The 23,816-nt window shown below is 42.2% G+C and overlaps 1 protein-coding gene across 2 annotated transcripts in view; it reads right to left on the minus strand.

Moving 5' to 3' along the window:
* The window catches only part of CHM (CHM Rab escort protein), a 243,774-nt gene that overhangs the window by 149,840 nt on the left and 70,118 nt on the right, over positions 1-23,816 (minus strand). For both annotated transcript variants that reach the window (XM_030209030.1, XM_030209031.1), the window contains exons 5-6: positions 13,787-14,186; positions 2,509-2,625 (exon numbers count right to left, since the gene is read on the minus strand). In XM_030209030.1, coding sequence (XP_030064890.1) covers positions 2,509-2,625; positions 13,787-14,186 — 517 coding nt within the window. The remainder of the gene's footprint in view (positions 1-2,508; positions 2,626-13,786; positions 14,187-23,816) is intronic.

Below are 23,816 nucleotides of genomic sequence, written 5' to 3' on the forward strand. Positions count from 1 at the left end.
TACTATCACGAACATACGAGGGAATCTGAGGGACAAAGGGTCGAAGGAAGAAGTCTACAAATATTGATAATGGTTCTAGAACAGATCCATTCCCTGATACAATGGGCCTACCCGGTGGATTCTCTAAAGACTTATGGATTTTAGGCAACATGTAAATAGTAGGAATGACTGGATGCTTGACTTGTAGAAATTCTTTTTCTTTCTTTGTTATCCTGAAAAATGTATCAAGGACGGATATACTAAAGCTCTCTCAAAAGATAGGTCTGCTCTACTACAATCCACCACGCACAGAGAAAAACCAGACATTGTATGCACTTTACGGTATTCCCATTTGGCAAAAGATATACAGAGATCAATAAGACGGAATTGGCATATTTTAGATAATTTAGACTGTTTTAAAGACAAAAATTTAGTTGTGGCCTATTCAAGAAATAGAAATCTTAAAGAACATCTTATACCATCCTGCTTGCCAGAAAGGAGAGAACCTCTAATTCATTATGGTCACCGTCCCTGTGGTAAATGTAGTGTATGCAAACACTCTATGGATACGTCTGTATTTTTGCATCCCACAACCCTTCAGACCTTCCATTTACGTCATACTTCAGATTGCAATACTGCATGCGTTATTTATATTATACAATGCCCGTGCCTCAAGCTATACATTGGAAAGACCGTTAGAGCAATAAAAACAAGACTGATAGAACATCGTAGTTGTATCAATAGAAAAATTGAAAGTGCTCCATTAGTCTCCCATTGAGTCATTCAATAAAGTGGTTCTTTAAATTTAACTCCCATTCTCCTGGAGTCATTGGTCCATTTCCCACTCTTCTTCTGTACAGGCAATGTTGGCCAGTTACCTTCATCATGATTTGAGTCTTACCCAAGATCTTGGGAATCAAGAAAGTAGCACCTAACAATGTATGAGGTACCAATAGTGCTGCTGTCTGTAGTTATGGAGAATTGCTCTGCTCCATAACATGGCAAGTCTGGAAATGTATTCCTCAGTTCTGAGATGAAGTCGCTAGAAATAAGAAAGATGTAATGACAGCAGCATGGCATGTCTGTGTGTGTATGCTTTATTATTTATTTGGTCTTGATATACCGCCTTTAATGACAAAGCTTAGCAAGTTCTTCTGAGTCATCATGGTATTGCACCTAGTGCCCCAATGACAATTAGTATTACTATCGATTCTTTTTTTCCAAATTTGAGCAATTTCTACTTGCAAATCTCAGTGTTTTGTGACTTTTTTCAATTCTTTACCTTCCATATTACTGTCTTTCAGAACAGCTAGATCAATAAACCAATGATCTTTTCAATTACAGTAATGTCTGGGGTGTTATGTTCTAGGTATCTGTCTGGATTTTGAAGTTGCATAAAGGTTTTGTTTATTTTCAATAACTTGAAAATAATCAAACAAAACGTTGTCAATAATTTCATGCTGCCAGTAATTATTATAGACTAGGAATCCATGTTATTATTATTATATCATTGATATTACAATCTGTATGTTGAAAACTGCTAAGGGTTGAACTTTTGCTTGAAGAAGTCAATATATCGCATAACATAACTAGCAGCCTAAATATTTGAAGCAAATTTTCCCAAGCAGCTATCCTCTCAGATAAAAAAATCTTTTCTTAATGTCTCAATTCTTTAAACATTTAATATGCAAAATATGATTTAACTGTATTCAGGTATGACCAGTCAGAAGAACTCTGGCCAGAAAAACAACTCATGGTTTAAACCTATGAATTGATACATTAATATCAATTTAAATTCCCATTGCCAGTTTTAAGTGCCCCTCTCATGATAAAAGACACTGTGGAAACAAGGTATTTGGGGTTGCACACATTTATGTCCATGCTATGTCTTTCAGGTCTTACTCACTATTTTTCATTTCTAATTACTGTTCAACAAAAATAGATCTGCAAATTTAATCTAATATCCTCAATATCAGACAAATATCAAAAAAGAGTAATGCTGCCACTACTTGTCTGAAAAGACATTTCCATTGCACAGTAAGAGTACTTTGACTGAAAATGCTACCTTATTTGGAAATCAAAGCAAATAGAAAAATATCAAACTATGGGCCCTGTTTACTAAGCCGTGCTGTAGGCACACTAACATTTTAGGACACGCTAAAAATTAGCACGCACGATAGAGACACCCATAGGAATGTAATGGGTGTGTTTATCAGCGCGTGCTAATTTTACCTAAAAACTTAGTACGCCTATAGTGTAACTTAGTAAACAGGGCCCTATCACTAGGAGTGGCCTAGTGGTTAGGGTGGTGGGCTTTGGTCCTGGGGAACTGAGGAACTGAGTTCGATTCCCTGCACAGGCAGCTCCTTGTGACTCTGGGCAAGTCACTTAACCCTCCACTGCCCGCCGCATAGAGCCTGCCATGAGTGGGAAAGCGCGGGATACAAATGTAACAAAAATAAATATGATAGTAAAGCATGGGAAGTACAATTTAAAAATTCAATTTCTGTAAAATAGTTTCAGTACTACCTGTTCCACTTTTCCATTCTGAAAGGTAAGAATCCTGGTAACATTTTTGAACTCTGCATAGCGGCTAACGTTGGACTTGATGAGAAGATCAATTAATGATCCCCGGGAATAAAGAAACTGCAAATAAAAAAAATTTAGTTATATAAGTAAATGTTAAAGCAATATATTAAAGAATGTATCACTAAGGCCCCAGAAGTGATATCTCTGATCGATTACTCAAGATCTTCATTTTTTTGAATAAACGTAATCATTATTTTAATTTACAAAAATCCAGGACAATCCAGCACTTATATCATTTTCCACAGAGAAAAGGCAAAGAATTGATTTAATTTACAAAAACAACATCCTATGCATTCTTAATTTGCAGATTTTGTCATATATGATACTCATGTTTGTACATAAGTGATACTATCCAACAGAAAAGCAGATGCAAAAGGAATTGAGCTGAGGTCAACCAACTCATATAAGTATAATAGTTCCACCTTACATCAATTATATCCAGGCTTGGACAGTAAAAAATAGAGATCAGTAAAAGCATGGAAGTATGATTACCTGACCTAACCCAAATAAGGTGAAATTTAGTCATACCTGTTTATCTCCTTTCCTTTAGTCTTGCTGCACCATCCTGTATGACTAGGTTGTATCCCCTACTAGCAGATGGAGGCAGGGAAACTGACTTTTTCCAGTGACATCACCAGTATAAGGGCTGGGGTTCAGTGGAAAACTCCAACACAAGCAGTGGAAGGTCCCATATACCACACCCATGCCCCATCAAATCATTGCAGTCATAATCAAATTCAATGAAAAATAACTTCTTTTTTTAAGAACACCACTACAGATGAGCAGAGAAGCAATGTTTTTCAGGGCAGGTAACAGGATTGTGCAGCAGATATGACTAAATTTCACCTTCCTTAGTGTCCGGCTGCACTGTCCTGTACAAATGAGATATACCCAAGCAGAAATTCACTGGGTGGGGAAGACAAGTTCACCTGACAACACTGTTCCAAATTCCAATTGGACTTTGGCCAGCACATCCACTTTGCAATGCTTTACAAAAGAATGATGCAATAACCAGGTCACCACTCTATAGATACGCTCTGGTGAATCCACTCAGGCCTCCACCCAAAAAGTCACCTGAGCACGAGTTTACTCCTGAAAATATAGTTGGTCTCAATGACGGTCTTTATCCAATGTACAATGGAAACCTTTGACATTGCCTGACCCTTTCAAAAGCCATGGGGAAAGAATGAACATATCATCAGAGAGACTAAATGCATTCGTCTCCTGCAAGTACTGAAGCAGAACTCTGTGGACATCTAGTTTGTGGAATCTCCTGGCTGTCGAGTTTGCACCCCGATACAAAAAGGAGGGTAAGCAGACCGCCTGATTCAAATGGAAAGGAAAAATCACCTTCGGGAGGAAAGAAGGGACAGTGCAGATGGATACAGAGTCCTCCAATGAGAAGAGATACGGGTCCTGTCAGGTTAGAGTCTGAAGCATCAACACTCTTCTGACTGAAGCAATTGCTACCAGAAAGACTGTCTTCAAAGGTTTGATCCTTGAGCAAAGCAGTCCTCAGGGACTCAATGTGGGGTCTCAAAAACATGTTACTAGCAGATTCCAATCCCAAGTGGGAAGAGACAATCTAACAGGAGGACACAGATGAGCAACCCCTTTCAGAAACTGTGCAATGTCTCTATAAGCTGCTTGCCCTTATAGCAGAAAAGAACCACCAGCTGAACTCTTGAGAGAGTTCAGCACCAAACCCCTCCTGCAGAAATCTGAGCACCTCCAGGATCTGAGCTTTCCATGGCAAGAGGGAGTAGTAGTGACACCATTCCTCAAAAACTTTCCAGACCTGGAAGTAAGCCAAGGAAGTAAATGACTTTCAAGCTTTGAGAAAGGTGATGATGACAGTGGGAGAGAATTGCCTTCTTGCTAGGCACCTCTCTTAAGGGCTAAACCATAATCCAGATCCTCCATTTTCACCAAACCTTTTCTGAGCAACCCGTAAATCCTGGGAAGAGGGACTCCACCTGGAGCTGAACAAGATCTGCATATCGTGGTTTTTGGGACCAATCTGAAGCTCTGGAGTCTACTTCTGAGTTGGCATGGACAAGTCAATTGTCCAGGTAGGCATGGACTTGAATACCCTGACAGTGCAAATGTACTGCCAAAACCATCATCATCACCTTGAAAAAGGTGCAATGGGGTGGGCTCTCGTCTCACCAAACAGAAGGGCCCGAAAATAATAAGACAACCCAGAACACAAAAATGCAGGAAACACTTGTGACCCACCCTGATGGGAACATACTGGTAAGCCTCTGAATGATGCAGGGAAGTAATAAACTCACCTGGATGGAGAGAGGCAATAATGGATCATAATATCCTCATCCTTTCTTTTGGACCACAAAATAAATGAAGTAGCAACCTTTCCCCGCTCTGAAGGCAGTAGTCATGCCACCGTGCCCAGATCTAGCAGTATGGAGTGACCAAGGCAGCCAAGTCAGAGATTAGGAAGGCATCATGGACTGCACGAACTAACTCTACAGAGTAGCCCTAACTGATCACTTTGAGGACCCACTGATCTGATGTGACATGGGTCCACTCGTGGCTGAAAAGGGCCAGCCTGACCCCTGTCCAAGCAAGCAAGCAAGGAGTCTGGGTGCACCCTCACTGTATACCTTTGGCATCTCCGGAAGAACTGGAGGGTCCTAGAATCTCTTGACCTCATAGGACCACAAAAGGACACCAGTTTCAAGGTTCTAGTGGGGCTTGACATGCCTTATCAGGTCAAAAACCAGCCTCCTCCCCTGAAATGTATTGATTACCAATTTTATTCTAATTTACTGTGTACTCTACATACTCTGATTTGAACATTATTTCTTATTCTGGAAATGGCGATCGCCACTACAGTATTTGTAAGCCACATTGAGCCTGCAAAGAGGTGGGAAAATGTGGGATATAAATACAGAAAATAAAATAAAAATAAAATAAATAATGGGGCTTGGCTGAGGAGGCACACTAGGACCCTTTTTGGAGAGGATGACCATTTTCCAGGTCCTTCTCAAAATGCAGATGACCCTTGAAGGGAAGTTGACTCAAACACTTCCTGGAGGCTGCGTCTGTCACCCAGTGGCACAGCCAAAGCCATCTTTGGGCCACCACAACTGAGATTGCAGCATGGGAAGTTATTTGTACCAAATCAAAGAGGACATCTGCCAGAATGGCCACTCCCGATTCCAACAGGGTCACCTCTGAGGACTCTGGCAGCTACTGAAACCAGCATAACATGGCTCTAGTCACATAGACCCATATATTGCGGCCTGCAAATCTGCTTTAGTGGAGACAGTTAGCTTAAATTGCTGTTCCATTTTCTTTTCATGCATCTCAGTCTTCTTAGTCACAGCCATATCCAAAGTGTCCACCTTGGGAAACCACTGATACCTCTCAACCACCTCAGCAGGGACAAGATATAGCCAATCTAGAATCTTGTACCCCTAGAGGACTCTATCAGAGGCCACTTACTCAGCTAAAATCGTGTGGGAGAGTACCTTGTGAAGCTGATTCATTTGAGTTTCCCTACAATGATCAATTTAAATGCTTGCAGCACTTGCTGAAAGAGAAGAAATGTTGTTTCTTACACAGCCACAAGGGAAAGAATGAAACCATAGGAAGTAGTTTTCTGACAGGTCCGGGAGGGCAATTGACTAAGGAGCATGAGAACTTGAAGAGACTGATGGCTTTCAGACATAACCAACAACGCTATGGCATAGAAGCTTTTCTGCACAGACAACTGAAAGAACGCAAAATGTTAGCAACTGATGGTGCTTCCAAACAGGCACACTACCCGGTCCAGTCAGCGATGCTTAGCCTTCGTAAATAATGTTTGATGCTTAAACTCAAGTCTTCCAAAGGCCAGACACTGTCTTTCCCATATTTGTCATGATACAAACCAGGTTCTTTTTGGGCTCAAACGATGTAGCCTGCAACAAACCAGTTCCTGTAGGCATTAATGACTCCTGCTGCCCCCCTGTATTTCCAGTTGCCTCTTCAGATGTATAAACCTGAGTAAGTGCTTTCTGTACCTGAGCTACCTTGGTAAAAATTATCAGTTTGAAAATACAGAGTGATTCTCAAATCAAATCATATGCAAATGAGCTGTTCACCGCTTTTGTGAGCAGCTCATTTGCATATGATTCAATTTGGGAATTACGCTGTATTTTCAAACTGGTAATTTTTACCATGGTTGAAATACAGAGTGATTCTTTAAGGGGACCTTTGTGCATCTGGGTCTTACTGTCCTCCCAGAGTGTTGCGATCTCAAGATTTGAATTTGCTGGCTGTCCCTTCATTTCATCAAGTTTGTTTAGAGGACATTCAAACTGAAGTTTTTGCTGTAGCTGGCCCTTCTTTGTGGAATTCTTTTCCTTCAGCCATGTGCCAACTCTCTTCTGTGTCTCAGTTTAAAAAGCAGTCGAAAGCCTGGTTGTTTTGTAAAGCATCTGTCTGAGGGGAGGGTTTTCAGGTGTTTCTGGGGCATTGACTGTATGTTTTTATGATACGTTTTTATCTATTTTTATGAGTGCTTTATTGTACCCCACCTAAGATGGCTGGATAAGCGGGTTATAAATGTATTAAATAAATAGGGGGGTTCCAAGAGACACTCCAGAATATGGTCCCACTCTGTGGGTTTGTCCAAATCAATAAGGCAGGAAAGTTCTTCTCACCAAAATAGTCATATGACTGGGGGGGGGGGGGGGGGGGGGGCTCTGTCTCATAATGGCCACCCCCAGAAGTTGAAGAACCTCCTGCTGGCATGTGGTCTCCTTTGCGCCCTTTGGCCCCAGGAGTGAGGCCTCCCATGTGGCCATTTTCAAAATCAGAAATGGCCTGTCATGTTAAGAGCACAGGGAGCAGGCAACTGCTGGTTCCTGAAAGCAGTGGTAAACATGTACATATCTGCACTGTGCACCAAGAGCCACCTGCTGCCTGGGACGTCTGCCACAGCCGTTCCCCCGCCCCCCTTCCTGACTCTCGAGTGTGTGTTTTCTTTGAATTTTTTTTTTAACTAACTTTATTCCCCTGACATACGGAGTACTTTTCACTTCTATGCAAATTTCCAAAATATCAAACACACTTTGCATTAAATATATGGTGAAAAAGTGTCCTCATATTTACCATATACTTGAAATTGAAATAAAAGTAAGAAAATACAAAATCAAACCTAAGTCAAGAATTATTTCTGTAACAACTTTCTATCACGAGTTCTAAGATGCAACCTTTTCAGTTCAAGTTATTACCAGTCTATTTGTCCCCATCAACCACTTTGCCTCTCTGTCATTCTAGCCAACCTAATTGTTGGTAAATATAAATAAGAGGTCCCCTATGGAAGGAATGCCAAAGGACAAAGAAGTAGGGGTGGACCAATAAAAATGAATAGGGGAACCCTGGAGTAAGAACTAATAAAACAAAGTTTATTATAATAAAGACCATAGGTCTATATACAACAAATCCTCAAAAGATGGTGAAATTCAGAAGATGGACTCAGACTTGACAATAAGCACCTGCATCAGGAGTCAGCAATGATCTAAAACCACAATACAGAAACTCACACACACACAAACACACACAGGATTACATATATTTATGCAAAAAGAACAAACCTTGAAATACTTAAGAACATATGCTCAAAAATATTATCTAAAACTGTAACTTAAGGATACTAGACAACTGTGTTATTCCACAGCTTGCTGAACATTGTGTGCAGAAGGAAAAAAATAATGGACAGATTTATAGTGAAAGCATACATGGATGTACACCAACATATAAATAACAGACACATCTGTGATAAACAAAACGCACATCATTAGTTCAAATTAACTAGTGGTCTGTACATGTGAAAATTAAAGTCAAGCCCATACATTCAGGTATGTACTCTATTATGAGATTATGTATGGTCCCTTTATTATTGTTTTTAATATATAATTACATGTGAAAGTTACTGTATAATTTACAAGAACTATCTTAATTTGGATATACAAAGAAATGGATTTAACTCTCCCTCTTTGTTTTATATCTTTTTAATTGCTATATGTGCAGACCACTAGCTAATAAACTTGATGTGCTGTTTGTTTTTATCACAGATGTGTCTGTTATTAATATGTTGCTGTACATCCATATGCTTTCAGCATGAATCTATCCTTTGCTGTTTACATTTAAACACAATATTCTGGAATCACTCAGTTGTCTAGTATCCTTAAGCTACAGTTTTAGATTTTGTTTTTGAGCATATGACCTTAAGTATTTTTAATTTACAATTTTAGATACGGTATTTGAACATATGTTCTATTTCATGGTTTATTCATTACATAAATACCGTATTTTTCGGACTATAAGATGCACCGGACCATAAGACGCACCTAGGTTTTAGAGGAAGGAAATAGGAAAAAAAAAATTTTTCGGACTATAAGACGCACTTTTTCCCTCCTCTAAAACCTAGGTGCGTTTTATGGTCCGGTGCATCTTGTCCGAATGCAGGGCTCCCGATCTGTTTTCCAGGGACCCCCTCCCTCCCTCCGTTTTCCAAGGCCCCCCTCCCTCGGTTTTGCAAGGTCCCCCCTCCCTCGCTCCGTTTTGCAAGTCCCCCCCCCCCCCTCGCTCCCTCCAAATTTTAAAAGTTTTACCTGGTCGTGGTCGGGGCAGCAAAAAGCATGCACGCTGGGCGCGTCAGTCTTCCGTCCTGATGTCTCTCTCTGCTCTGGTCCCGCCCCGTGAGGACGGGACCAGAGCTGAGAGAGACGTCAGAACGGAAGACTGACGCGCCCAGCATGCATCTTTTTGCTGCTGCTGCCACAACCACGACCAGGTAAAACTTCTTTTAAAATTTGGAGGGAGCGAGGGGGGGTCTTGCAAAATGAAGCGAGGGAGGGAGGGACCTTGCAAAACAAAGCGAGGGAGCGACCTTGCAAAACGGAATTATGGTGCTTTTAAAACTACATTTGGACTATAAGACACCCCCTCCATTTTCCTCCCAAATTTGGGGAGGGGAAAAAGTGTGTCTTATAGTCCAAAAAATACAGTATATGTGTGTGTGCGTGTGTGTGTAAAAGTCTCTGTATTGTGATTAAGAAGAAATTAGATATTATCTGATCATTTTCTTTCCATTAGTCCTTCTCACTAGTCCAGAACCTGTGGGATAGTTGTGTCCATCAACCAACAGGTGGAGATGGAAAATTGAAAACTGAGCTGAGACTTCTCTCTCTTAGCATCCAGTCCAGTTCCTCAGTATTTATATAGACAAGCAGTAAGGAGAAACTCAGAATAACACAACCTTAAACAACCTGCTAACCTAACACTAGACAGATGAGCAAATGTGTGTTCCTCTCTCATCTCTGGACAACTTGCAGAGAACAAGAGATATGCAGGAAGCACCATGCAAGGTGACAGTAGTTATTTGACCCATTACTTCACACCAACTCAAGATCTCAGAAACCTCAGGTGGGTCTCTGGAATAATGGGAAGGACTAACAAAGAAAATTATCAGGTAATACCTCATTTCTTCTTCTATTACGTAGCTTCCCACTACTCCAGAACCTGTGGGATTTTCAAAATCAATCCCTAGAATGGGTGGAATCCTGGCTCCGCCATCCTGAGGACCGATGCCCCAAACTGGCTTCTGAGGGTACTGAAATGTCCACCCTCTAGTACTTGGTAAAGTATGCAGTGTCGACCATGTCACTGCCTTTCAAATATACGCCGAAGACAGTAAGGTAGTCTCCACTCAGGATGTCGCTGGACACCTCGTAGAATGAGCCCATAAGGTCTGAAGAGCATGCTTCCTTGCAAGCAAATCAGCTGACATGATAGTCTTCTTCAGCCATATAGCAATTTTGGGCTTTGAAGCCATGAGGCCAAGCCTCTGGTAACCAAAAAGCAAAAAGTCTGTCCGATTTGTGAAACTCATTTGTGACTTTCCAGATATCTAATGAGAACTCTCTGAACAATACTGAGCCTCCTTGTTCTCTCTGTGAAAGGATGGAAGCTCCACAGATTGGTTGAGATGAAATGCTGATACCACTTTTGGAAGAAAGGAAGGAACCGTGCGCAGGGACATCCCCGCCTCTGAAAAGCGAAGAAAGGGATCCTGACGAGAACCTGAAACCCTATGTGCTGATGTAAGAGCCACCAAGAAAGCTGTCCTTAGCATAAGATCTTTCAAGGAGGCCTTCCGAGTGGTTCAAAAGGAGGCTTCTGAAGAGCCAAAAGATCTTAAGGTTCCACTCTGAACACGGCATACAAAAGAGAAGCCACAAGCAGCCCACTCCCCACAAGAACCAAATGGTATCCAGGTAAGCCACAAGAGACATCTTCTCTAGTTGGCCCCTGAAACAGGCTAAAGCCACAACCTGAACTTTTAGAGAACCCAATGCCCATCCTGTCTGAAGATCTGCCTGGAGAAACATTAGGATGTGCGCAATCTGAGCAAAGAAGAAAGCAAGCTAATGCTCAAAACACCGGCCCTCAAACATGCTCCATACCCTCGCATACGCCATGAATATAGAGGGTTTCTGAGCCTGAAGCAAGGTAGCAATAACCAAATCGGAATAACCATTTCGTCTCGACCGAGCCCTTTCAATGGCCAAGCCACAAGACCAAAGGGGCATAGATCCTCCATGAGAACCAGACCTTGTCTCAGTAAGCCATGTATCTGCAGAAGATGGAGAGGATCCAGATCCAGAAGTTGAATCATATATGTATATCACAGCCTCCGTAACCAACCTGGGGCTATGAGAATTATTCAACCCCAGTACAATGCGATCCCCTTTTAAACACTCGGCCTACCATGGGCCAAGAAGGGAAGACATACAGTAGATGTGTTTCCACTCAGGGCAGCAGTAGGGCATAGATCCCCATCGAGTCCAGTTCTTTCCAACGGCTGAAGAACTTGGGTACTTTGGCATTCCTTTCTGTCACCGTCAAGTCCAGAAGCAGAAAACCTCATCAGTCCACAATCGGCTGAAAACTCTGGCTGGATAGTTCCCATTCTCCTGGGTTCAAGGACCCAGCAATGTGAGCTGTAGAAAGCAGAGAAGATTTTTCTCCGCCCAACTCATGAGGGAGGCCACCTCCACCACCATGAGATGGCTTCATGATCAGTGAAGACAGAACTCCTGATGCCAAAGCAGAAGGCTCAATGGAAAGCACCGCCAATGCCTCAGAAATGAGTACTGAGCTCCTCTTTATGAAACAAACTAGAAGCATTTCTCTCCTCTAACGCCTCCATCAGAGATGGCTTCTCCGAATAGACTGAGGCCACAACAGATAATGGAGGGAGAAGCAGAGATAGACCTCCAGGAGTGGCCAGATGAGTCTAAACGAGATCTCTTAGGAGCCAGAGGGGCAGCAGGGCGAGAAACTGAAGCACCTTGCAGCAACTCTGACTGTTCCTGTTTCACTCTGGAGAAAACAAAGATCCTGATGCAGCTGAATGCTCTGTCGGGCCCTAAGAGTGTAAAACGGTGGCTGTGCTCCCCGCGTTATCAGAGGATGTTCCTCACTGCTAGTTGGCCCCAACAAAACCGCACCCCTTCCCATGCTTCTTGCATCAAACTGCGCACTGTCCCCGATGAAGAGCCTGAAGACTCCAGCATATTCAGATGCTGTGCCAAATCCGAAGATGTGCTACCACCAACTGTTTCCCCCACATCGTGTGGCATTCCCAGCTTGCACACACTGCAATGCCCTGATGCCGGCCAGGGGGTCCCACAGCCTCCACAGGAGTCACCATTCACCTTAACTGGCACAAACGCAGTACAACCCAGTCCCAAGTAGTGCTCCCCTGCACCAAGTAGAACTTGCAGCCTTCCAAAAAGTTTTGAGTCAAACTTTAGTTGGACTTACCACTGCCGGCTGCTCCCTCCCAAAGCTCACACTCTCAACAAGTCTTACCCCCGATGAGAAAGAATCACAACTGATACTCTGTCACACTCTTCAGTAAACCTCTCCTTTCTTATTTATTTATTTTATTTAAGATTGTTGTGCTGGAAAAGGAGAGCTCCACAGGAAACAGGGGAAAGGTGAAGGAATTGAAGTAAATTCTCGGTAAACCAGAGACAAGGGATCTAAAGACCTCCAGATATCACTCTACCGACTCAAGTCACCCACAAAGCTCAGCTGAAGACCAGCTGACCAATGGGGCAAGGAGAAAAGCACTCAATATCAGAGGCTGAAAACAGTGTCCATCCATTTGCTGGAGATAGAAAATACTGAGGGGACGGACTGGATGCCAAGAGAGATATATCTCAGATCAGTTTTCAGTTCTCTAGCTCCATCTGCTGGTTGATGGACACAACTATCCCACAGCTTCTTGAATAGTGAGAAGCTATATAATGAAAGTTTTTACTTGTGGTTCTAGATCATTGTAGACTCCTAATCTATACGCTTAACGCACAAACATGGAACCAGGTCGGAATCTGAGTCTACCTTCTGGATTTTCACCATCTTTTGGGGATTTTATGTAGACCTAAGGTCTTTATTATAATAAACTTTATGTATTATTAATTCTTACTCCAAGGTTCCCTGCTTCATTTTTATTGGCCCACTTCTACTTCCTTGTCCTTTGGAAAAAATAAACGTCCACTTACACCTCATGCCAGACCACCAGTTCCACATGTCAAATGTTTACAACACTAATCCACAGAATACTCCTTTAACATATACATCTCTACTATATAGGTGGTCTTTTACAAAGGCGCATGCTAAATGCTAGAGACACCCATAGGAATATATGGGTGTCTCTGGTGTTCAGCACACACTTATTTTTAGAGGCGCTAAAACCCCAGCACATCTTTGTAAAAAGGACCCCACAATGCGAGGCCTGCTTCTTTTTAATAAGCTTTCATTCTCTGATAGATATCAACCAGCTAACTGCATTATTTAATAGGAGTGTGCAGTCAGAAATTTGTGCTATTTCCCATTATGTCTTCAGAACGTTTGATTTGTTCACTATTTCCCCTTATGTCTTCACAGAAGCAATGTCGTTATGAGTGTGTTCTATCAGAAAAGAGGTCCCACTCTTTCTGAAAAAGTGTACGCTATTGATGGCAAACAAAATACACTAAATTTTGTGTTTCTTCTGCACATTTTCACTTGCTAATGACATTTCCTATGTTGTTCAAACAAATACACATCCCTATTATTTAAACATCCAAGTTCTGAGGCACCACAGTAAACAGTTGTAACTGAAAATAAAAACATCACATGTAAAATTGCCTACCTTTGAAACTAAATCAATATTAAATTTTCGACCTTCTTTAACAATACTAGAATAAGTAATCTTTCTCTTTGCTGATTTCTGTGCCAAGGTTTCTTCTGTGCTAAGTTTGACATTATCGCCTTCTGAGGTATCCAAAGGTGGTGTGCTAGAAGAAGTGACATCAGACTGGGTTTGCATCTCCAGTTTCACATCTGGAACACCAGTTTCAACTGTAGTGTCTGGATCTGTGTTATTATTGGGATGTGAAGAAATTTCAGAGCCGCTGGTGTCTAAAGAATGGATTTCCTGACAGGGAGGTTCTTCTGCAGAATCTTGAGCATCTGTACTGTCACCGTAGGTGACAAATGCAGGATTTTTTCTTAGAGCACCAACTTCTTCAATGTTATTTTCAGAATCTTGACTAATTAAAAAAAATATACACACATATATTCAGTACATAAAATTTTACAAGCCTATCAAACAGTTAAATACACAAGCCTCAAGGCATAATGATTCTTAACAATGACTTGGGTGTAAAAACATTCATACAAGTACCATCTAGGTGCACCTCATGCTGACAAAATGTCTACTTTCTAGGTACTCAGGCAAAAGCTAATGGATGACTATGAGGACAACTTAACTGGCCTCCCAAGGAAATAAATTCATTTCAGGTTGTCACTCCAAAAATAGAATTTTGATGTTTACCAATTGGGTTTCCTTTACAATTTTAAAGAACTGGTGGAGGGCAACTGATGAAAATAAGTGGATCATGTCCAAATGAGAGAAAAATCTGTGCTTTTAGAAAATGTATTGAAATTCCTTGTTTTGATATAAGAAAAGGAAAGACCAACTATCTGAGTAAAGACTATAAACATGGGAATTAACTATAAAAGTTGTTTTGTACACACTTTACACAGGACATTTTAGATTTCCCTAGTCCTTGGATGCTGCCATAATAGAAGCACAAACACAATATATATATAGATATATGGAGTGGAGGAGTGACCTAGTGGTTAGGGTGGTGGACTCTGGTCCTGGGTTTATGTAAACCGCATTGAGACTGCCATGAGTGGGAAAGCACGGGGTACAAATGTAACAAACAAGCAAACAAAAAAAAAATATATATATACACACACACACACACACACACACATACATATCTCCAAAATATCATTAAGCTAACATGAAAAATACAACAAAGACAATAACAAAATCACAGAAGATGATCTAGTTTTCCAACCTATCATACTTTTTCTTAATGTGAGTGGGTCCAGACTGTGAATGAAGGTATTTTTTCTCCCCAAACAGATCAGCGATAGCAGAAGGCAGACAAGGATTCTCAAGCCCACTAGCAGAAGAAGAGCTGACCAGACTCACAGAAATAATGACAAGTGTTGGTGAGGAAGCCAGGCTTTGTAAGCAGATCAAGAAAAAGCATGAGATAGAGGAGGAAATAAATGAGAGTAAAGAAAGGAGGAGAGGAGTGAAGGGATGCAGGGTTGTGAGACTAAAGGAAAAGGAGAGGAATGAATGAAACAGAAGGAAAGCGAGAAGGGCAGTTGAGTGAATGGAAAAGAGGGGAGGAAGGAGTGCACCACTCTTATGCATATACCAGCCTACATCTCAGGGGAAACGAGGAGGAGAAAACAATGGGTAGGGTCTTCAGGAGTTTGACAAGGTTGCCAACTTCCAAGAAATATAGAAATAGTATTCTTGACACTCTTAGTATTCACCACACCTTTGTAAACCTTGCCTTTTACCTCCCTCCTTCTCCATCACCTGAAATCATCAATAGGGTCTGACATGCCCACTACCACTCAAAGAGTACCACCCACCCTCTACTCCATCATCCTCAGTGATTTGAAATATTCCATCTGGGTCTTTTCATGAAAAATCATAAGACAGACATTCATCAAAAAATGGACCCTTACCTATTAGATTAGGTGAACCAATGATACAATTCAGAGTATCTATGTACTATTTGTTCAACCTATTTGTGCAGATAGTTGAGGTGCTTCTCTTTACCTTGTCAACATGGTTGATGATGCCTTTCTTGAAAGGGTAAATACAGTACTTTTGCCAAATATTATATATAGCACTTACTTTACAAAAATAAAAATAAGATTTCATATCAGCAGTTACAGGCGCCACTGTGAAAATGGCTTCCATGCTCATTGTGATATCACCGGCTGAGTAGATGAACAGAAAACATATACCAAGGCATGTCTTCTATCCTTTCTTATATTTGAAAATCCAAATTAGAAGCTTTGGGATCTATTCATCCTAACCCAGAGCTGAAGACACGTGGTGGAAGCAGGGATATCTCCTCCACACAGACCTGGCTCTAAAGAGGCCTGTCAGGAATCAAGGCAGCCCCCTCCTGCAGTTCTAGCACTAAACAGACACAGCAGTGGATACCTTTTCCACAATCTTTTGCAGGTTTATTCTAAATTTATAATATCAAATATTTTATTATTTAGAAAGTTAACCAAACAAAAATTAGGTTTATGGTTTATCTGATGCTTAATATACCACTCTCAATACTGTGTATAACATAGCAATGAACTAAATAAGCAATAAATACAATTTTAAACTTATAAAATTATAAAAACAGGCAGAAATTATCATCAAAGCTTGGTAAGGAGCAAGAAAATACCCAATCCAAGAGAAAAGACAAATCATGATCTATTCTAACATCTATGACCACCACAGGCAGACTCCCGAGTCCAACCCATAGGAAAAAAAAAAACTATGAGACAAAAGCTTATGTAAACAGGTAGAACTTAAGTTGGGTTTTAAACTTAATGAATACTGATTCATCTCATATTTCACAAGGAACAGAATTCCAAAGACAAGGACCAAGAAAATAGACATCAAAGTGACATGTGTTTTCAAATGAGTGGGGGCAGAGCTAGGAATGGAGAGCAGAATATGCTAAATGCTAAAGACATCCACAGGAATATATGTGTGTCTCTAGTGTTTAGTGCATGCTAAATTTAGAATGCGCTAAAAACACTTGCACATCTTAATAAACAAGGCCCATAGTGACTTATTTGAGTAAAAATGTTAAATTGATAAATAAGTTGAACAGACAACCATGATGATGAATGAGTAATGGTGATAGATGATTAAATTTATGAGCATGGCAAAGTATCCAGACTGTGGTGTTTTGAACAGTTTGAAAGCATTTGGTGGTGGCCTACAAACACTACATTACAATAATCCAATCTTGAAAGTACAAGAGCACACAGAATGGTACACTGGGGTGAAACAGTTAATAAACTGCATACTGATCTTCGTTGACGAAGAACAAAAAAGACATTTAACTAACAATAAGATATGAATATCAAAAGAAAGATGAGAATCCAGAACTACTCCTAAATACTTAAAGGAGGTAACAAATTGAACTGGTATACCACAAAGACAGGGAGTTAATATTGGAGGTGGAAGGCAGTTACAGAACCATATAGCGACCGTTTTAGATGGATTTAAAACTAAGCGATGATTGGAAAGTCATAAAGAAACAAATGAAAGGAAATGTTTCAATACTTTCACTAAAACACTGAGGGTCCTTTCTACTAAGGTGTGCTAGCGTTTTTAGCGTGTGCTAATACTAGAGACACCCATAGGAATATACGGGTGTTTCTAGCATTAGTGCATGCTAAAAGCGCTAGCGCGCCTACAGAGCGGCTTAGTAAACAGGGCCCTGAATTTGATTAGATAATAGACCCAATCCCAAACAAAATCTGAAAACAAAATCAAAAGGGTTTCTCGGTAATTTAGTTCAGATTCATTTATGTGGTTTATCTGAGTATGTAAATGATTGTGTAGTTCTAGTGTTTCTATTTTAATGCTAGATTGGTATGTAACAAAACTTTAGTGTTAAGAGACTTAGTTGGAGATTCTCAGTTAAGGCTTGCATTTATTGTTGAAACCTGGGTTCCAGATTTAAAAGTCAATTGATTTTAGATTGTTGCCCTCTGGGTTACAAAATTATTAATTGCCCCAGGTGTGACACAAGGAGAGGGAGGGAAGCTTAGCCTTGGTTTATTTAAAAAAAAAATTATTTTCAACTGATAGACACAGTGTTATATCTCCTGGCCTTGAATTTATGGTTTGTCAACTTGTTGATTCGACTTTCTCTGGTTCATTAGAATTTCTATTAATTTACAGACCACCTAGTAACTGGGGATCAATACAATCAAAGAGCCCTGTTCATTAAGTCGTGCTGTAGGCGTGATAACTTTTTAGTGCACACAAAAAATTAGCATGCGTTAATGCTAGACACACCCATATATTCCTATTGGTGTCTCTAGCGTTAGTGCATCTACAGTGCAACTTAGTAAACAGGGCCCAAAGTTATTTGAAATTATTTCATATTAGTCAATTTTTTTTTTTTTTACTAAGTTGGTCATTTTAGGCAACTTAAATTTACATTTGGATGTGACTTCAGAACCTACTACTTGTCAGCTTTTTCAAATTTTTAATTCATTGAACATAACCCTGGAAGATAATGTACTCAAACATGAGAAAGGTCAACTCAATTTTCTACTTTATTTTTCTAGGCAATCTAATTGTAACTTTATACACCATATAAATTGGCAACTGATAATTTGGTCAGATCACTTTCTGCTCAAATTTTATCTTAGTTTAGCAAGATAAAAGAAATAATTACTTAAAAATTCTAAGGATGGAGGGATCACGTGATGCACTGAGAGCAACAGCAGTGTTTAGGCTGTGCTCCGGGGTCCCCTCTCCGTAATTGCAGCCCAGACTGTTCTCAATTCCCCTCCTGTGCCAACCTGAGAGGGTGAACGTGATCCGGAAAAGTGTATGGAAGCTTACTTGGTGCCGATGCCTCCCGGAGCCACAAAAAGAAGTGTAAAAGGCGATAAAGGCAAATCACCACCGGCCACGGTCGAATCCAAGATGGCGGATCCGGCGAGCGAGGCGCAACCAGAGTTTTCCGAAAAGCAGCTTGCGCAAATAACTAAAGCAGTCGAGGCGGCCCTGGAACCAAGATTTGAGTCCCTTGCGGGCCAGTTGGGACAGATGGAGGCGCGTATATCGGAGACGCGGACAACAGAACTTGAGAAACGCATGTCGGAGGCTGAGGACTCATGGAATAAAAGCACGCTGGCGCTCAAAGAACTGGAAGAGAAAGTAAGAGCGCAAGGCGAAAAGCTTGAAGACCTAGAGAGCAGAGCACGCCGTTCAAATATAAGAATAGTCAGGATTCCTGAATCGGCTCCAGAAAGGAACCTGGGGGCCCTCCTTGAAACATGGCTGCAACAGGAGTTCGTGCTCTCGGATAGCCGCGGGGCCTTCTGTATTGAACGGGCGCACCGCCTGGGCAGACTTCAAAAGAGAACTCGAAACCACGAGTTGTAATCGTGAAAATTCATAATTACATACACAAGGAAGAAATTATGCAAGGATATAGATCCAAGAGAGACTCCTTAAGATACAATGGCGCACCGATCTTGATCTTTCCTGATTATCCAGCGGGCGTTCAGGAAAAAAGACGACGCTTCCACCCGGTGTGTTCGAAGCTGGTGGAGAAAAAGATCCGATTCACATTGGCCTACCCTGCAACCTTAAAGATTCACTTTGGTGGCAAGTGGACTAACTTCGACTCAGAAAAGGCAGCGATGGAATATATCAACAAACAACAGACTGACCCCATCAGTGACACCTGAGTGTATCCAGCTGCGAAGAGGACAACGAGGTGGTAACGCACAGAGCGATTATGCCGGACTGACTAGGGACAGTGAACGTGAGGGGAACTTACTGGTTTTACACATTTCTATGCTGTTTGTTTTAGAGGCATATGTATGAGTAATGTACGGATGTGTAGTTACCTTAAAGGGAGAGGGGACCCTTTGCATTAGGGTGAATCCTTGCGATGAACGCAAAATCATCGCCAAGTTCTATGGGATGTTTGGGGCAGGGGGGTTGGGAGGGAATGGTTGTGGGGGTTGGGTATAGGATGGTTATAGGGAAACCTTGTGAGCCATATAATAACACTTTTAGAGGGCAGGGTAAGCTAAGGGTCTTGTCTATTGTGAGCGGAGATAAAGATGGCAAATGGGTGTGGGGGAGGGGCTGGGCTCCCATATCCATAGAACCTGATTACAGGGTGTTGTGGAACGATCATATATTCATAAGGGTCTGCCCCTTATAAACTTATAACTTGGAAAGTGGGGGGGGATCTCCTCCCCAATAAAACGGAAGAAGGTCCTAACGCATTTAAAGCGACTTAATGCAGACATTACCTTGTCTTCAAGAGACCAGATTGCCTGCTGAAGAGCATGAAAAGCTTAAGAGAATGTGGGTGGGACAGGTAGATTATGTATCCTCAGGTCGGAGAAGAGGTGGGGTTGCAATCTTATATCGTAAACATTTAGTGTACTCATCAGAAACTTTGTTAAAAGATGATGAGGGGCGCTATTTGATGGTCAGGCTGAATATTCAGGGAAAAGAACTGTACTTGCTGTCAGTATATGCTCCCACTCCCCAAACACCAGAATTTTTTCCTGAATTGATGCAGGCCCTCCTCCCGTTTCGAGATAAGGAGATAATTCTTGCAGGAGATATGAATGCAATTATGGACAACGAGGTGGACTGTACGGGGAGGAGGAACATGAGGGCAGATAATAGAAAGGGGCAAGATATATTGTCTTCTCTCACGACCTCGCTGGGGCTAATAGACACATGGAGAGCCCTACACCCGGAGGGCAAAGATTTCACACATAGATCCCGTGCACATGGGACTTGGGCACGCTTAGATTACATTTTTGTATCGGCATCTTTATTCTCATGTGCCCTAGAAGCCTCCATAGAACAAATTATAATCTCAGACCATTCCCCGATGAAGATTACTCTAGAAATAGGTAGGGGGAACCACACAACAAAACACTGGAGATTTCCTGGATATCTAGTGAAAGACGTAGATTTTACCAGTTTTTTACAGGAAAAATGGGAGGAGTTCTCTTCCCACAACCAGCAACACAGAATGGACCCAGTCTTGTACTGGTGCACTGCAAAGGCAGTAATGAGGGGAGAGGTTATCTCTTACATGGCGGCCAGAAAGAAAAAAGTGGCCGCTAGTATCATCAATCTGACAGGGCAATTGAGCAGTGCCAAGCGCAAACTTTTAACCTCCCCCACACAGGCACAGAGATAATTATGAAGCGTTGCAAGCTACCATAAATTCTTTAATACAAGAACAAACACAAAAGAACATCACATACCAGAAATTTAGATTACATAAACATGGGAATAGACAGGGTGGTCTGTTGGCCAAGTTGGTTAGTCCCCCGACTGGAAATCGTACTATCACTGCGCTGAAGGACGCGCGAGGGAATATGCACAATAGAACCAATGAGTTACTGAGTCTGTTACAGAACCACTTTAGAGACTTATATACATCTGCCGGCCCGCCCTCCATGGAGGAGGTGGACAGGTTTCTGTCCACTTCGGGGATGCCCCGGTTAGACGAGGGGACCCGTGATGCCTTGGAACTGCCCCTACAGCTAAAAGAGCTCCAAAACGCTAATCGCAGCCTCAAGTTGGGATCGGCCCCGGGGATAGATGGATTCTCTGGGGAATTTTACAAAACATTACAGTTGTCCATTGTCTCACCTCTAATGGATTACTACCAGGTGGTGATAGATGATGGGAAGCTCCCACAGCATGAAAACACAGCTCTGATCACACTACTACTTAAACAGGGCAAGCCGGCAGAAGACCCTGACTCCTATCGCCCCATCTCTCTTATCAATGTAGACGTCAAACTTCTAGCAAAGATCCTGGCTAATAGATTAGCAGCGAATATCTCGGCCCTCATAAGTCCAGCACAGGTGGGGTTCATCCCCAAACGCCATTCTGTTTTACACATGCGGAGAATTCTCTTAGCCATGGCCCAATGCACTGGTCAAAAAGAACCTAGTATGTTAGTTAGCCTAGATGCGGCGAAGGCATTTGACCATGTGGATTGGAGATATCTGTTCAGGGTGCTAGAGTGGATGGAGTTTCCAGAGGGATTCATTCGCCCTATAAGAGCACTATATGAAGGGCTAGGGGCACAAATAGTAGCAAATGTGGGGAGATCTGATAGGTTTCCGGTTCGCAGGGGAACAAGACAGGGGTGTCCCCTGTCGCCCCTCTTATTTGATCTTTCCTTGGAGCCCTTGATACGGGCTCTGAATGGTGCAGGAGAAATTAAGGGGGTGAACATTGCGGGTGAAGAGGTGAAAACATTGGCTTATGCGGATGACATTCTGCTGGTCCTGAGGGAGCCCCAGGTGTCTTTGCGACACGTTCTGGAAGTTGTGGGGAGATACGGGGCTCTCTCGGGGTTTTCGCTGAACCTTCAAAAGTCATGCGCACTTGCCCTAGATGCTGGGTTGCAACATACTTGGCAGGGGAGTTTCCCGCTACGTTGGGCAGATACAGAACTAAAATATCTGGGAATATTAATTCCACGGGACCTGTCGAAGCTATATAAACTCAATATCGGCCCAATGTTGGAAAGCATGAAACTTAAATTGACGCTGTGGCAAGCTCTTCCACTCTCTCTATGGGGGCGGATTGCACTCTTTAACATGCTTATGGCCCCGAGGTGGCTTTACCTTTTTCAACAGCTTCCACTGTTTTTGAAATGGAAAGAGGTACGGGTTTTAAACAGGCTAACGCAAAATTTTCTCTGGCGGGGCAAATGTCCCAGACTGCCTCTGTCAGTGATCCTCACGCCAAAAGAACAGGGCGGGATGGGGCTGTTGCGTTTAAGGAACCTTTCGATAGCATGCGCAATGCGGCATGTCAACGATTGGTTCCGGGGAACAGCGGAGTTTTCTAATACAATGGCTGAGACGTCAATTTTCCCCGGGACACACTTTAGTTATCTCCTGCACACAGGTTACCGCCTACCACCCCTAGCATACCAACGACATCCCTTATTGCACTCGCTCAGAGCTACCTGGAGGTAGGTGTGTAGGAGACATAATTTCAACGCCAAAGTTACACCTCTGCTTTCTATTTGCAATAATCCAGAGTTTCTTCCGGGGCTGGGTGCTAGTGTTTTTAGTCAGTGGAGGAACAGAGGTGTCATTTATTTATCTCAATTAGTTAATGAAGAGGGGCAGCTTAAAACACATGCTGCACTAACAGCAGAGTTTGGCATTCCTGGCACACAGTACTTTGCATACACACAATTAAAACATTACGTGTCCTCCCTCTTGTAGTCTGACCTCACAGAAGATGTAGTAGATATACTCACTGAGAATTATTCGCTTGGGGCACAGGTATCTGTCCCCCTGCGGTTTCATCTCCAACAGCTAAAAGACACTACCCAAGAAATAGATTATATGCGGTTGGCTAGAAGTTGGTCGGAGGACTTGGGTTGCACACTTACACCTGATAATTGTAAGAAATTCATAAGGAAAATTTATCTGCTACACCTGTCAGTCCCGCAGTGTGAGAAGTTATATCGATTCTTCATGAGGACATACTTGGCACCAAAGAGAGTAGCTCGTATAACTTAATCATGTGATGGGACTTGTACCAGGTGTGGGAGTGGATCAGCCACGTTGGGACATATGTTCTGGCTCTGCCCACTGGTACAGCAATTTTGGGGGGGATGTCCTTCATTCCTTACACACACAATGGGGGTGCTCTTTGGTGTGTGACCCTCTGATTCTATTTTATACCTATAAATTTACTGAGATGCCGCCACCAGGGTTCAAGAGATATGTGCAGTGGGCGAGACTATTTGGGATTTTCACAATTCTAAAAACCTGTCGGTCAGAGTTGAGGCCTCCTCTGCCATGCTGGCGTGCTCTGATGATACAGCAAATGAAGCTCGATAGATGTAGTGTGCGGGTATTGGACAGCACCGAGGGAGAGGAGTTCCGTAAACTGTGGGAACCTTTGTGGCTGACTATGCCCTCACGAGCGAGAAGTTATATTTTGAACATTTGAATGACTCACAAGGGGGGGGGGGGGGAATAGGGGGTGAGGGGGGAATTATTCAGTTCAGGGTTTGGGGTGG

This window comes from Microcaecilia unicolor, chromosome 7 (assembly GCF_901765095.1).
Source record: "Microcaecilia unicolor chromosome 7, aMicUni1.1, whole genome shotgun sequence".
Classification (NCBI taxonomy): domain Eukaryota; kingdom Metazoa; phylum Chordata; class Amphibia; order Gymnophiona; family Siphonopidae; genus Microcaecilia; species Microcaecilia unicolor.